Here is a 15,462-nt window from a genome sequence, read left to right as displayed (position 1 = left end):
GCTCACTAACCATCATGTCATTCCAATTCCATATGGTATCTTAAAAACTTTTAATTTCAGTAAAACTCAAAAAGGAACATTAGTCATTATGAACTGCCTTTTTATAGAAAAGAGCTACATGAAGATTCTTTAAAAAACATTTTTTACAATTTTTGGTGAACCATTACATTATTTTAAGTATGGTATCACTTAACTTTCTCTCTGGAGAAGATCAGTAACAAGCATTACATTTCAAGTCAAACTTTAGCTCACCTTCTGCTTGAAGAAATCCCTCTCCTCCAGAGTTAGGGTATCAGCTTTAGCAATGACAGGAACAATGTTCACCACCTTGCTGAGACGTCTCATAAACTCCACATCCAAAGGCCTAAGACTAGGGAAAGGAGATCTGGATGTAATGCATTTCAAAAAAACTTATACAACACTACAGCGAAACATATGACTATAAACACGACTAAGAATTAACCACCATCAGAGGGTTCTTCCAAAAATATACAAGCTCTGAGATGTGACAATTTCTTATGCACTGAAGATGGCTGGGGATGGCAATGTTCAAAGTTCATCCAGGCAATTCTTTAAAAGACAACTTCGATTTCATAGAAATATGAAAGGAAGCAAAGCAAAAACATAAGGGAATAGGCAAATAGATGTAGTGTTTTAGATCAGAACAGATCTCCTGCTAGTGTGACTGTGCAGCTGACCTAGTCTGCAGTATCTATGGCTCACTGTTTGACTCTAATTAGCGGAGCAGTTCAAAGACGGTCTGCAACTGCTGAGAACCACACTCAAACCACGGACATATGCAATGCTGGATATGACACAGTTAGTCATTCACAGCAGGCCACAAAAAGGCCTGTGATACACACTCCAGGGGCATCAGCATATTGAGTCCAAACAGGGTGGGGGGTGTCTTGAAAGGATGGATGGATGGCCTCCGTTTCTTAACAGAATGTATTATAAAAAGGAGAAATGGTCAGAAGTGTTCAAAATTCTTGAAATGTTCAGGCCCTGTACCACTTAGGCGGAGCATATACGCCTGATGTGTGAGCTCCCGACTGTTTTTTTTTTTTTTTTCCTGTCAGGAGAAATAGCTTAGAAATTGTTGGTGCTCACGTGGTCACTGCTCAGATCATGGGAGGCATTACGAGCAGAGCCGAGCGGCTTATGTCTCCTACACACTACATGTCGTCGGATCGTGGTACCGTTCATATTACAAAACTCTGTCTTGTCACTGAAGTAGCGTTTTCAAATTACATTACGAATCCGCGACAGGGGTGAACACATTACAAGACATTTTACGATTGACGAATCCCCGACGACTCTGCCTGGACTCCAATTGACGTTTCACAACAGAGTACATGTGAGAAGTGATACGAAACTTCTGTCAAATATCTGACAGCATTAATAATATATATCAGCCAATGCAAAAAAAAAAAAAAATAATAAAAAATATTTTTTTCATCTGCAAATGGAGAGTTTTCAGTTAACACATCTGTTAACATATGTGTTTTTTTTTTTTTTTTTTTCTTAATTGCCACAAGGAATTAAAATCTCATCTGGCATTGTTTTACAATGATAAAAAAAATCATGCAATTGCTTCAGAATTCACCAGGTTGTAAAAACATGTTGTGCACCACTCAATCTGCAAGATTATCAGAAAAATTTACATGTAAAGTGTGCTGGGACTCACAACTTCTTGAGTGTCAAAACTCGCACCATGTATGCCCAGCATTTGTCATCTAGTCCACCTAATATTTTAAGCATTTTAAATGCAAATAAATATAAAATTATGATATGGACGGATGATGGATGTTTATGATATGGATGGAAGTTTATGATATGGATGGATGGCCTAATGTTGGGTTCGGTTTCTTAATTGTATTCTAAAAAAGCTAAATGGTCTCAAGCAGTGGTTTTCAAACTTTTCAGGCCACATACCACCTAGTCACCACAATAGTCCCCCTAATATGTTTCAGCATTTAAAATACAAATAAACATAAAATTAAGATATGCCATTTATTTAGCAGATTAATAACAATAATCGGTTAAACTTTATTTTATAGTCATGTACTTTCAGTGTACTTGCAGTGTATTTACCCAAGAAAATATGGAGTAATATTAGGTAACTGCATGGACTTAATATGGGTTAGGGTTAGTACCTAGTAATTACTGTAGTTGTTGTGATTATATAGTATGAAAAATGTAGAACAGTACTGTAAAATAAAGTGCTACCCAATATTCCTTTAGTTGTTAGACCCTCATTGGTCCCTTGACTATAATTTTTGCATTTCATACTCCTCAATATTTTGGTCTAGACTATTCAGGTGGTCTGCTTTTACCAGTTAGACCAGAGCACTCCTAATATTCACTCTGCAGAGACAGAATCTTTCATAATGCAGTTCTAGACCTCTGTGAGAATATCTGTGCATGTGCGTATGGGAAGATATATGTATATATTATTCTGAAATCCACTAGAAAATACCATGCAGTCCACCAGAAATACTGCAGACACGTTCAACAAAGTCCTGAAAACAAGGAATACACACTGCTGCTTTATCAAAGACAAACTTCAAAACAGACCACTAAATATGGTAAATATATATTATTTTTGTATTTTTTTTTTGGATACAACTAGTGCCCGACCGATTTATTACCAATATATCGGTATCGGCATATGAGTTTACCAGTATGCGCGGATATGAAAAGTTTTTTTTCAGGACATATAATGCAGAAAACAATGCTTGAATTGGTGTCATAACGTAGTTTTTCCAGCAGAGCACGCTCCAGTGTGGTGTTAAGTTTTATTTCCATAATAACGTGCTTAAAGATAACTAGCTAACCATGTAGCTACTTTCATGAGTGGAACTTAATGTGTAAACGTGAATTCACCAATCTGTTTTATTCAGGATTCACAGTTTGGTGCCCCCTTCAACTGAACAACTCCAATCATTGCATTTACAAAATGTAATACTTAAAAGTCTGGTTTCCCAACGTTGAAAGTTTCCCCTGAACATGTATAGCAGAATATGCTGTAACACCGCTGCTGCGGTTTATCTCTTGACTTAATTTGCACACAATAGCCAGTGCAGGAGCCAGATATTTGTGTAGGTAATCATTGGCAAAAATGGCTGAGAGGGCTGACTCACAACTGTACAGAACCAAATATAATCTGAATATTTGCAGGTTCAGTTTCACATTATTGAATGATCCCTTTTCAAAATAATTTTTTTTTTTTTTTGCCCAAGATGTGCTGACAATATTTTGGTTGCAACTAATTTTCCATCTGTAGATTTGACCACACTCCACACAACCAAGCAGTTTTAATATAAATACATTTGATTGATACAACAGTGCAATCCATATTTAGCAAAGCAGTTTAACTAAACTATCGCCAGAAAAGCTTAAACACGTGCTCCGGTCCGCAAAACCGATGATGGCTGTTGCATGCGCCATTGAGCATTGCTAAACTCTCCACTCATTGCTGTGGCTCGTGCCTATGAACACGGAGTTTTGCACAGAGTGGCATTTCAGATCGGAGGGCCAGACAAAGATGATTAACAGGCCAGATTTGGCCCGCGGGTCTCCAGTTGACTAGCCCTGCTTTACGAAGTTCGATTGCGTTAAAAATGTCTCTCTCCACAAATTTAAAACAAACTGAACTAGCAACAATGTAGCTTAACTAGTAACTTGCAACATAGTATACAGTAAAAAAAAAAAAAAAAAAAAAAAGGCGGTTTGGCTTCTGGGGGCCCTAGGCGGATGCCTACATTTGCCTAGTGCTAAATTCTGCCCTTGATCGAGATCTTTTAACGATTAATCGTGCAGCTCTACCTTGTTCAAATGTGTGGTACCCTTTACTCCACTGTTTCTCAACTGGTTGGTCGTGACCCAAATGTGTGTGGCAGGTCTATTGGGACTGGGTCGCAGATATGAGGGAGAGAGTAATGCCAAGGTTCTCCCACTGAAAATGTCTTGGCGGCCAACCAAGTGAAATTTAGGGCTCTCGATGTAGATTGGAGAGGTGGTGGTGTAGTGGTCTAAACCAAAGTACTGGTAAACTGGTAATCAGAAGGTCGTTGGTTCGATCCCCACAGCCACCACCATTGTGTCCTTGAGCAAGGCACTTAACTCCAGGTTGCTCCAGGGGGATTGTCCCTGTAAGAAGGGCTCTGTAAGTCCCTTTGGATAAAAGCGTCTGCCAAATGCATAAATGTAAATGTAAATGTAGATTTTATGATAATCTTGCATGCAGCTAAACTCTTCTCATTTGCACAGCATTATTTTTGCAGTGCGATTAAAGCTTTTGCACGAATGTAATGGAACCAGCTTGCGCTAATGATCTACTCTGCTCTCTGGCATGCAAGCATGCAACAACCGGACTCCCTTGATATTGTGACATGCAGATCTCAAGACTGATGTGATCCATTTGAATTTTAGGGAGAATTTTCAAGTTTTTATCACCATGGAGGAAATAAAACCTCAAACAGTAGGTGTGATGAAAAGCTGATGAGAACTGAAGAAAGCAGCATAGCAGTTTATACTTTAATGGGTATTTTCTGGAGAAATAATTGAATAATGTCATAATTCTACAAGTGGAACAGTACTGCCCTCTGGAGGACACATAAGGTAGTGACATTCCCCACAGTTGTTTTCCAGACAGTTTTCCCTTTAAATAAAAGGAATAAGCAGGCCAACACAAGAAAATGTGTTCTTGTGCATCACTAATTTAACAGAGCTGAAGTTATTTTGTAGCACAAACAACAAAGTACACTACGATACCCTAACCGTAACCAGATCTTTGCTAGAGACAGACACTACACTATCCTTTTCTAATGCTAAAACAGAAAAGGTATGAAAATGTAATGATGGAATTGCAAGTGTATATACATAGACAGACAAGTTCCATATCTAAAATATAAGCACAAGGAGTACAGTAGCGATCATGCTGCCTTTAGAGTAATCTGCACACAGAGTATTCAAACATCCCACAGCAATTTGCCAATCCTCTCTGGTTCTAAGCGTATTGTGTTTAGGCAAATGAAGAATGTTACAGTTTCAAATGTACATAGATTATCACATGTATGCAACTATAGACATGCACAATAAACTTCTAAAAACTCTACACTACATTCCATAAAGCCAATGTTTGATGGAGCATGTTAATGCGTTCACTGACCAGTGTCCTGTTGGTGGGATGAAGTATATGCAGCAGTGAACTCGTGAGTCTGGAATCCTCTTCTTCCTGTCAATATTGATCTCTTCCTGCAAGTACTGCTCATACTGGTCATTGATAAACTTCATAATGGGCTGCCAACTGATGGAAAGAGTTGAAAATTAAAAACTGAGAAATAAATAAATGTATCATTATTTATATATTAAGGACATTAAATCAAGTCAACACTGGGCAGCCGTAAACAAAACCCATACTGAACATGGAAAAGTGCCTGGAGGTGAAAAACAGATATGCTACTAACCAGTTCTCATTGTTGATCTGGTCCCCAAATCCTGGTGTGTCTATGACTGTCAGCTTCATTCTAACTCCTTTCTCTTCGATGTCTGCGTGTAAGAGAGAGGATGATAATTATTTAAGCATTAAATACTACATGTCCACTTAAGCTTGATAGTTAGGACTTGATTGACTTCTATTGGCAGTTTAGAGACATTTTAATTTCACTGAGAATCTCTAACTTTACAATGGGTGAAAGGCTGTATTTGTCTAAATGACGCATTAAAAAAGGATGGTCATGTAGAAAATGGGTCCGGATATGCAGCTTTACCATGACTAATGGACTTGATCTCGATGGTTTTGGGGATCTTTTCTTCAGCAGTGCCCAGGACAGACTTGCGGCTCACCTTGGACTTGAAGAGCGTGTTCATCAAAGTGGACTTTCCCAATCCACTCTGCCCTGTACAAATATACAAAACAATACAAATTATCATTACAAACAAATAAATAATATAATGTCCATTTTGTTTACATAAATTCTCAAATACTGTCATTCATACAGTGAATCTTCTAACATGGTACATCACACACACACACACACACACACACACACACACACACACACACACACACACACACACACACTAGGGGCAAGTGCTGTTAGCGAGCACCTATGAAGGCCGGAACAGTACACAAGGGGGTGGGTGCCACCACGGCCAACCGTGTGGCATCCCCAGTGGCAATGTTTTACAAACCGCACCAGGTACTCATTTTAGGCTGAGTCAACCTAGGGGAGGCCCAGGACCGGTTCAAATAATCGTCACTGGTGTTGGCCATGAGCGGGAATCGAACTCCGGTCACCAGGTTCGTAGCGCAGCACGCTAACCGCTACACTACCGCTCCACACAATAACAACAGGGCCCAAACTATGAATTTCAAAGGCTATTTATGTTAAAAGATATAGTAATTAACACAAGCAAAACTGAAGTAAACTTTAAACGTGAACAACCAATCTGGGGATTTAAAGAATCGATAATTGAGATCGTTCAAAAGATGACAACAATTAATTTATATATAATCTTATCTTTTGGTTTGCCCTCTCAAGTTCAAAATGAGCTTATACTACATGTTTAAGCAATATATAACATATTGCAATATTGTATAATTGTTTTATATCAAGTAAAAATTACTTTACACTGCATGCACAATTATTAGGCAAGTGAGTATTCTGATCTTATTATTTCCATGCACATTTTCCAACTCCAAACCATATAAACTTGAATGCTTATTGGATTCAATAATTTTCAGGTGATATGTATTTGTGTAATGATGGAGGGTGTGGCTAAAGCGACTGACGCCTTATATCAAGGTGTGCATAATTATTAGGCAGCTTCATTCCCTCAGGTAAAAATGGGCCAAAAAAGAGATTTAACTGACACTGAAAAGTCAAAATTTTTAAATTGCCTCTCAGATGGTTTTAACGCTATGGAAATAGCTAAATTATTGAGGTGTGACCACCGGAAAAATCAAACGATTTGCTGCGAATAGTCAACTGGGTGCAAAAAAAAAAAACGCATGGAGAAGAAAAGGCACAAATGAACTGCAAAAGAATTGAGAAGAATTAAACATGAAGCTACCAGGAACCTACTATCCTCCAATGCTACCATTTTCCAGAACTGCAACCTACCTGGAGTGTCCAGAAGTTCAAGGTGCACAGAGACATGTCCAAGTTCAAGAAGGCTGAAACACGACCACAACTGAATATGATTCACAAGTTGAAGCGTAAAGATTGGGCAAAGAAATACCTGAAGACAGATTTTTCAAAGGTTTTATGGACTGATGAAATTAGTGACTCTTGATGGACCAGATGGATGGGCCCGTGACTGGATCAATAAATGGACACAGGGTACTTTGAGTCAGGCGCCAGCAAGGTGGAGGAGGGGTACTGGTATGCGCTGCTATCATTAAGTATAAGGTAGTTGGACCTTTTTGAGTTGAAAATGGACTGAAACAACTCCAAACCCTACTCCCAGTTTCTGTAAAGTACTTCCTTCAAGCAGTGGTACAGGAAGAAGTCCTCAGCATTTAAGAAGGTCATAATCTTTATGCAGGACAATGCTCTCACATGCATCCAAGAACTCCACAAATATGCCCAAATAATGACTTGGCCCCTTCCTCACCTGACTTAAATCCTACTTGTGGGCCCTTCTGAAATGTGAGATTTACATTGAGGGAAGACAATACACCTCTTTGAACAGCATTTGGGAGGCTGTGGCTGCTGCTTCAGCAAAAGTTGATCGTGAACAGATCAAGAAACTGACAGACTCCATGGATGGAAGGCTCATGACAGTTATTGAAAAGAATAGTGGCTCTATTGGTCACTGAATATTTTTGAATGGCCAAACATTTTATTTAATTGTCATTTTGTGTTACCTATTTGTTGCACTTTAAAACAATTTAGAATAAACAGTTGAGTTGGTAGAAATTATTTTTGTAATTTATTTGCCTAATAATTGTGCACACTAATGGTTGCCTAATAATTGTGCACACTTATATATTCCCCTGAGAAAGAGGTTTGAGGTTCAATAACATTTTGAATTGACAGAGCATTGCGTTTGATCAACAATAAATTTAATCCGGAGGAATACAATTTACCTAATAATTGTGCACGCAGAGTATTGTGATATATAACATTTCCGTGACAAAGTTACTTATGTGGTCATGCAACACACCCCTACAATCAGCAGATAAGCATTTTCCCATCAGGGGGTCAAAATAGATCTTATTCATCTGCAGATCACGAGCGTTCCTTCCTCGCTGGCTGTCCTGTGGCTTGACTGAAGCCAACATTCCTCCGGCTCTCTCTAACGGAAGTTCTTGAGTTGTGGTTCTTTTTAACCCTCTGGGGTTTGAGGGTGTTTTGGGCCCTGGAGAATTTTTAACATGCCTTGACATCTGTGCTTTTTTCATTTGCTTAAAAACACATTAATGGCTAAAGTCTGATTACACTGTATTCAGCACAAACTGGGCTACAATAATATGTGAGCAACATGTGTGTACATGTTTGTATTTTTGAGAAAATAACGTTTATGCGTGGTTTTGAAAAAAAAACAAAAAATGTAAGTCACTGAAATAAGGCCATAACACATACTAAACATTTGTCCACAAGACTTTTGAGAACTGGATCTTGTAGCCTAGACTTTTTGCTACAAAATGATGTGAAAACCATCCCGATCACTCATTCATACAAAACAAGATAGTAATTGAACTTTTGTAAGACAATTTTAGTGTTGAAATGTTATATGCGAGGAAGCGTTAACCATCACGAATATTTATGTGATTCACACCTGAAGATAAAAAAAAAAAAAAAAAAAAAAAAAAAGACCACTCCTCTGTGCCAATCAATGAGGAATGTGACAAAGAGAATGAATGTGAGGAGACTTAATGATCAAAATCAAGTTAAGTTAAAAGCCTGACTATACATTTTCTTTACATAAAGACTTTACTTAATTTTAGACCTACACTACCGTTAAAAGAAGTCTCTTCTGCTCACCAAGGCTGCATTTATTTGATCCAAAATACAGTAAAAACAGTGATATTGTGAACTCTTTTTACAATTTAAAAAGAACAGTTTTCTATTTAAATATATTGTAAAAATGCAATTTGTGATCAAAGCTGAATTTTCAGCATCATTACTGCAGTCTTCAGTGTCACATGATCCTTCAGAAAACATTATATATGCTGATTTTCTAATATGGGCATATTTAAAAGTGCATTTTACTCATTTAACCTCAACACATATTTGCAAGCACAAGCTTAGTTGATGATAACGAGGCAGCATAAACGCATTAAAATATAATCTAAACATTCATATTTTTATATCATATTACATATCATATTTATATCATACAGCATACAATGTAAATGCCTGCTTTAGCCGAAACAGCATTTCAAATGTAACTAAAACTTGCCTATTAGGACATATTTCAAATGTCAATACTTTGAATCCTGTCTGGAAACAGTCCCACTAGTAAAATATATACGTTTATATAAAATAGCATGTCAGCTAATGAAAACGAAATTACGTCCGAAATTGTATCCTCTTCTGGATCAAGTCTCTCTCTTCAAAATACAAACATCGCTTAGTTTCATACAGATTACATTGCAGGAGAATATTTGTTTTAAATTTGAATTGTTTTATTTAAAAGTAGACATTTTAAGCTTTCTTTAGACATGTGTTTCATGTTTGTGTCATAAGTATTTGCAGAGTTTCAGTTCATTTTTGTGGCGCATTTCTGAAATCTGCTTGTGATCACAGAGACAGCTGAAAGCTCACCCTTTTTATTTTCTTTATATTACAAAAGCACACGGTTTTGTTGTTATTGTGTAATGTACACAATGTACACAAATAAAAGTAGACCCTTTATAGTTTCTAATGATGTCTTACACTTATCTGTACACCCAAAAATGATGGAGTATTTTAAGTTGTTTCCGCTGTAATGACGAAAATATCCAGCCGGACGCGCCGGCGCGTCCGTCGACCCCAGAGGGTTAACCTCTGCTAATTTACATCAGTCACTCGTGGGCTCGTCACGCTGTAGTAATAGGGCCTTTTCCTTTCTGCACAGGAGCAGTTCTCTCTCTCTCTCTAGACACCCTGTCATCCAAACAGCTCTCTGTGATAAATAACTTCTGGGACACAAGTAAATGGGGCCAGGATGACTTTATATATTGGAACCCATAGGACAAAATCAGTAGCCCTTAAAAGAAACTATAACTGTGGCATCATGTGTTCCCTTATGTGACTGTGATATACTGATCAATGGCATCTAAGGAAAAGTGAAGCGTAGATCAATGGGAACAAATTAAGAGCTGTACTAAAGCCCTTTGGAAGAGTGGCAAATCATCTTCAGCTAATAGACAACCAAATACAGATGCCATAAAAATGAAATGTGAGGAACTCTTTTTTTCTTTTTTTTTCTTCTTTTTTTTTTATGGATGAGTGTCATGCTGAATCGTGCGATGCAACACATCAAAGCTAGATAGCTCCCATTATATGCTACAATGTAATCTACACTTGAAGTGTATTTTATTTGCAATGGACTTTTCATTTGTTAATGTTACTTGGAACAAAAATGGGAGGTTTACAGTGTGAAACCGAGGGTTGTCTCTCTCTGATCTGATTAAGTCAACAGCAAGTATGGCCACACTGACCAAAGGAGCCACATGTGAGCGAACAGCTGCAGCCTGGCACAAGGACACCAGGTTCATTCTGCCGTCTTTAACGAGGCATATAATTAGTTCCTCTCTTAAACACCACATCAATCATTTTAGGATTTTAATACAAGGACCGTGTACATGAATCATCTGGGAAGCTAAAGATGAAACCGAAAAATAACACCAGTTTCCAAAATGTCTAATAGTTTTAAATGAAACTTTATTACCTAAAACTAAATGTGATTTAAGTTTAATCACCTTAGTTTACACAATGGTACTCAGCTAAAGCTTTTCCCTGTCTTCTGTGCCATATTATTAAATGCAGATCATTCTTATTTCCTTACTCTTCACTCCAACTCCACCTAAATGTAACCCATTTAATGAGCAAACCTTATGATTTGAACAACTTCATCCTAAATAATGAAAAGTTGAAAACCACATTAAACTTCCACTTCTAAAATCTGATTTGACGAGCCACATTCAAAAGCCGCTGGGATTGAAAATAGACGATACACACACACCTTCACCAGGTAAGTGACTGTGCTAGCCAAAATAAATGTACTTTCAATTTGACCAGAGGAAATAACAAATACATAAATAATCAATAAAACTCAGACTTACATTGATGGAGGGACCTTAAGCAGAGTGTCAGAGACTTGAGGTAGGCTCTATTGACTTAATAAGAAACCACCCAGAACACCCTTGCAATCAGCAACACCCAAGCATCCTCCCAGAATACCCTAGGAACTGCATAGCAGCACTAAACACACACAGAACACCTTAACAACCACATAGCAAAGCCCTAGCATCCACAAACTGCACCCTTGCGGGGAATTTTGGGTATTCACATTTGTCAGAAAAAAAAAAAAATATATATATTATATATATATATATATATATATATATATATATATATATATATATATATATATATATATATATATATATATATACAATACATGCTAGTGTCATAGAACAAAGCTGATACATGTCTGCTTCCAAGTACTAGTTAAGTTGGGTTTTAACATACTGCTGTTACTTTAATTAGTTCTTCACATTAAGGCCATCACGACAAAGAGAAAAATCTTGCGTCTCCTCAAATATGTGGATTGCCAAGAATTGCTTATTACCATTTCAGCTTACACTGAATAGCAGCTTCAGAGCACCGGAGTGGTCATTTGATCAATGAAAATGTCAGTTCAGTGACAGTCAGTTTAATTACAATTACTAAATTAACCCTCATTTGTGGCACAGTGAATGTGTCATTTTACACTTTGCTAAAGGTGAGTCTAATTAATCTCATTAGCACATTTCATCTAATTGTTTAAAAATACTGTATAAACTCATGTTACAATAGCACGTCTCATAAGCCATACAATAACACTCATAAGCAAATACCACAAAAACACACCAACAAAAGGACAAACATACAAATGCACATGGAACTACACTTAGCCCAACTGTTGGCATTTATTTGAGTACAGCATTGCGTAGGTGTGTGGTTTAGAAGTGTTATAGAAAATTGAAGCTTTGATTACCATAAACTTGCTTTATTAAAAGGTTGAAGCAATTAAATGCTTCCCAATAAATTATGGCACTCTCACTTTCTTTAAAAAAAAAAAAAGGATGTGGGGATGTGTCTCCCCACATCCTTAAAATGCTTAAATTACAGAACAAAACAAATCTATAATAAAAATTTCCATTGTGGAGAAAAAAATGGAACAAAATCTCATTAAAATAAAATGCACTCGTCAGATGCAGAAAGGAAATAGTAAACTTATAAAGCTATTATGAGAAACATGAAAAGCCTACCTCTCCAGTAGCAGATCATTAGATTATTCTTTAACCTCAGAAAACAGTAAACCATTTAAACACACACACACATATACACACATACACACATACATACATACATATATATACATATATATTTTCCCAGCTGACTTTTTCTTTATTATGGCATCAGATGGGCAGATTAAATTAATATAAAGCTTTATTGGCAAGATAAACTTAAGGTGTACATTGCCATTAGACATTATATATGGAGATCTAAAACATATTGACAACCAAAATTTAATTAGCTGAAGTTTAAAATCAAACTCTAAACTAATATTATCTCTAGCTGCCTTCAGTCTTCATGCAAACGCTGTCTCTCTCACACTGTTTTGCTTTTGACACGGGTCACAGTGAATGAGAGTTTTTGGGAGATGCAAAGATACACGTCAGCTTGCTCGTATCTCTCTCACACCTGGCTCACCGCCTGCGGATGAAGTCGCAATTGTCCGTACAGTATATCCACTCCAGTGTTATTATGCCCGGGACATGCGAAGCAGGAAAATAATAAGTGTGCACTGTACATTTTCCAAGCCCTAGACTTAACATGTAGTAATTGTGTTTTTTTTACCTTTGCAATGTAGTACATATGTATGAACATCAATCACATGTGCTAAGAGGTTGGTCCATCTTAGCAGTACACTTACCCACAACCATGATGTTGAGCTCAAAGCCCTGTTTCATGGCCTTCCTCCTCATCTGCTCCAGGATGGCATCGATGCCCACATAGCTGAAGTCCACGCTGGGCTTATCAAGACACCTGGCTGGAGGCATCTCTGATATAACAGATTCTGCCATGATGCTACTGCTGCCGCTACTGCTGCTGCTGCTCAAAATGACCTCAGATCCTGCAGACAAGAAAAGATGATGCGATGAGTGCCTGATGCAAATCAAGCAAGTAAAATTATGCCATATTGATTTAAAACCTCATACATAATCTACAACAGTCAACAGTATTTACAGTACAGGTTGTTTTATAGGGTGACTGCTTCTACACAGCTGGACTGTTGGCATAATAAACATGAGATTCTTCTCCAGCCTGAAGCCAGCCAAAACATTTTGATTTGTCAATTTAAATAAATATCCATTTATTTGAGGGTTGCTGTTCGGCCAAAAATATTCTCATCCCGCTTCAAATGCATCCATCTTGTTAAAGAGCCCATCTCCACAACATCTACTGACACTACTTAAGAGCAAGACAGTCTCTAATGGTAATTCTCATGAAACCGCTCAAAGAAATGTCAGTCATTAAACCCCAAATCAATACAAAAAAATATGAAATCATATTTTGCATAAAAACCAAGCATTTAAGACATTTATTTTTTTTTACATTGTGCCACTATTTTCAGAACACCCAAGCACATTTCACTTATCGTACGTGTGGATAATCACTACTAATCTCAACGTCTCAACATGAATTTCAAGCAAAAAACATTTTGCTTTGTGGTTTCAAATTTTACTTTCAGATTTACCTCTATGCAGCAAGATCATATTACATGGGACATTCAAATAGGACTTCACAAGAACTAGATAAGAAAAACCGGATCTCTACAACAGAAATTTCCACCAGCTTCCTTAATGAAAAAAGGCCACTTCCTTTGTGTGAGACCATTCAGTGATGAGATCCTCTTGTTTTGATTTAAACGACACTAACAGACAAGACAAAGTTCTGGCTAACCAAAATAACGTTACATTTTGATGACAACAATCTGACAATCCACAGTAATGTTGGATGAATTTGATTGGATTTTTGCACAACTTTATTAATTCAGGTAGAAGATGCAAGAAAATCTTGTCAAAACACAACATCCTCTTTAATGGGCTGTTCCACAAAGCTAAACAGAATTCAACAAACCCTCACTGTTGAAAGAGCAGCTATTCAGTGGCCCCCATCACAAAGCTTGCAGCCCCAAGGATCAGTGGGTCCTTCCAGTAGAAAATGCGTTTAACACTCTCAAACGCAGTAACTTGACCCACTGGCAGCTCTCAGGGCCCACAGATATTAAGAATGCCTGAAGGTTCCTCTCTGCACTGTCGGGGCACCCAGCCAACAAACCCACAGCCTCTGGATTCCTCACTTTACAAAAGATCAACTCTTCTCAAGAGACTCAAACCTTGATTGTTACATTACATTACATTGCATTGCAGGTAAGCCAGGGCAACCATCTGGACAGAAACTTGTTTTGAACAGTAAATGTGATCACAGTTGACAAGGCGGCAAGACTGAACCAGTGAGAACAAAATATATTTGCATGTCTCATCTGGATGGTGATAAAAGCGGTTGAAGGAGGGCTTCTGAGAGAATAAGAAAAGTGTAAAGACAAAAGGACAAAGCCAACCACCCAAATTATTTTGTTATAATAATTCTTAGGTAACACTATTATCTTAGTGCTGCAACTAATATTTATTTTGTTGAATGATTAATCAGTCAATTATTCAAGTGATCGATTAAACAAATAAAAAAGGCAAAATGTGATTTCCAGTATTTTGTTTTTATTTATTGTGAAAAATTGTTTAATATATAAAAACTACAGTATAAATAGGATGCAGTTTTTCACAAAAAAATAAATAAAACAACAACAACTGTTTGCCCACAGTTTCGATGTAGCAAAGCAATACCACAAAAAAAAAAAAAAAAAAACCTAAAGCAAATATAAGTGTTAACAAGGTGGCTTGATCTTCACTTGCGTTCAAAGTGATACCATGTGTCGGACAACACAAGTTGTTTTTTCTGCTTTCTGCTCTCATTTCAGACATTTCTATAATGAGTTTCTGCATGCAAGTGTGTACAGTAACGTCACTGATGGTGCTTCTCTGTGCACGACGCACATATACGAAGAATTGATAATGAAATTTGTGTCAATTATGTCATTAGCGATCGTATCTATTAGTTGTTGCCCTACTATTATCATCATTCCTCATGAAATCAATTCTGTTATTCAATCCGGTCTAATTAAACACCTCCTTGT

The 15,462-nt window shown here is 37.3% G+C and overlaps 1 protein-coding gene across 1 annotated transcript in view; it reads right to left on the bottom strand.

Moving 5' to 3' along the window:
* Positions 1 to 243: 243 nt before the first annotated feature.
* LOC127641541 (septin-9-like) overlaps positions 244 to 15,462 on the bottom strand; it is a gene marked incomplete at its 5' end in the record, with an annotated part of 68,790 nt that continues 53,571 nt past the window's right edge. The window contains 5 exons of the mRNA XM_052124567.1: positions 244 to 370; positions 5,174 to 5,311; positions 5,472 to 5,553; positions 5,775 to 5,903; positions 13,141 to 13,341. Coding sequence (XP_051980527.1) covers positions 244 to 370; positions 5,174 to 5,311; positions 5,472 to 5,553; positions 5,775 to 5,903; positions 13,141 to 13,341 — 677 coding nt within the window. The remainder of the gene's footprint in view (positions 371 to 5,173; positions 5,312 to 5,471; positions 5,554 to 5,774; positions 5,904 to 13,140; positions 13,342 to 15,462) is intronic.

The sequence above is a fragment of the Xyrauchen texanus genome, unplaced genomic scaffold (genome assembly GCF_025860055.1).
Source record: "Xyrauchen texanus isolate HMW12.3.18 unplaced genomic scaffold, RBS_HiC_50CHRs HiC_scaffold_102, whole genome shotgun sequence".
Lineage (NCBI taxonomy): Eukaryota > Metazoa > Chordata > Actinopteri > Cypriniformes > Catostomidae > Xyrauchen > Xyrauchen texanus.
The sequence above is the reverse complement of the archived record's forward strand: the minus strand, read 5'-3'. Positions and strand labels throughout refer to the sequence as shown.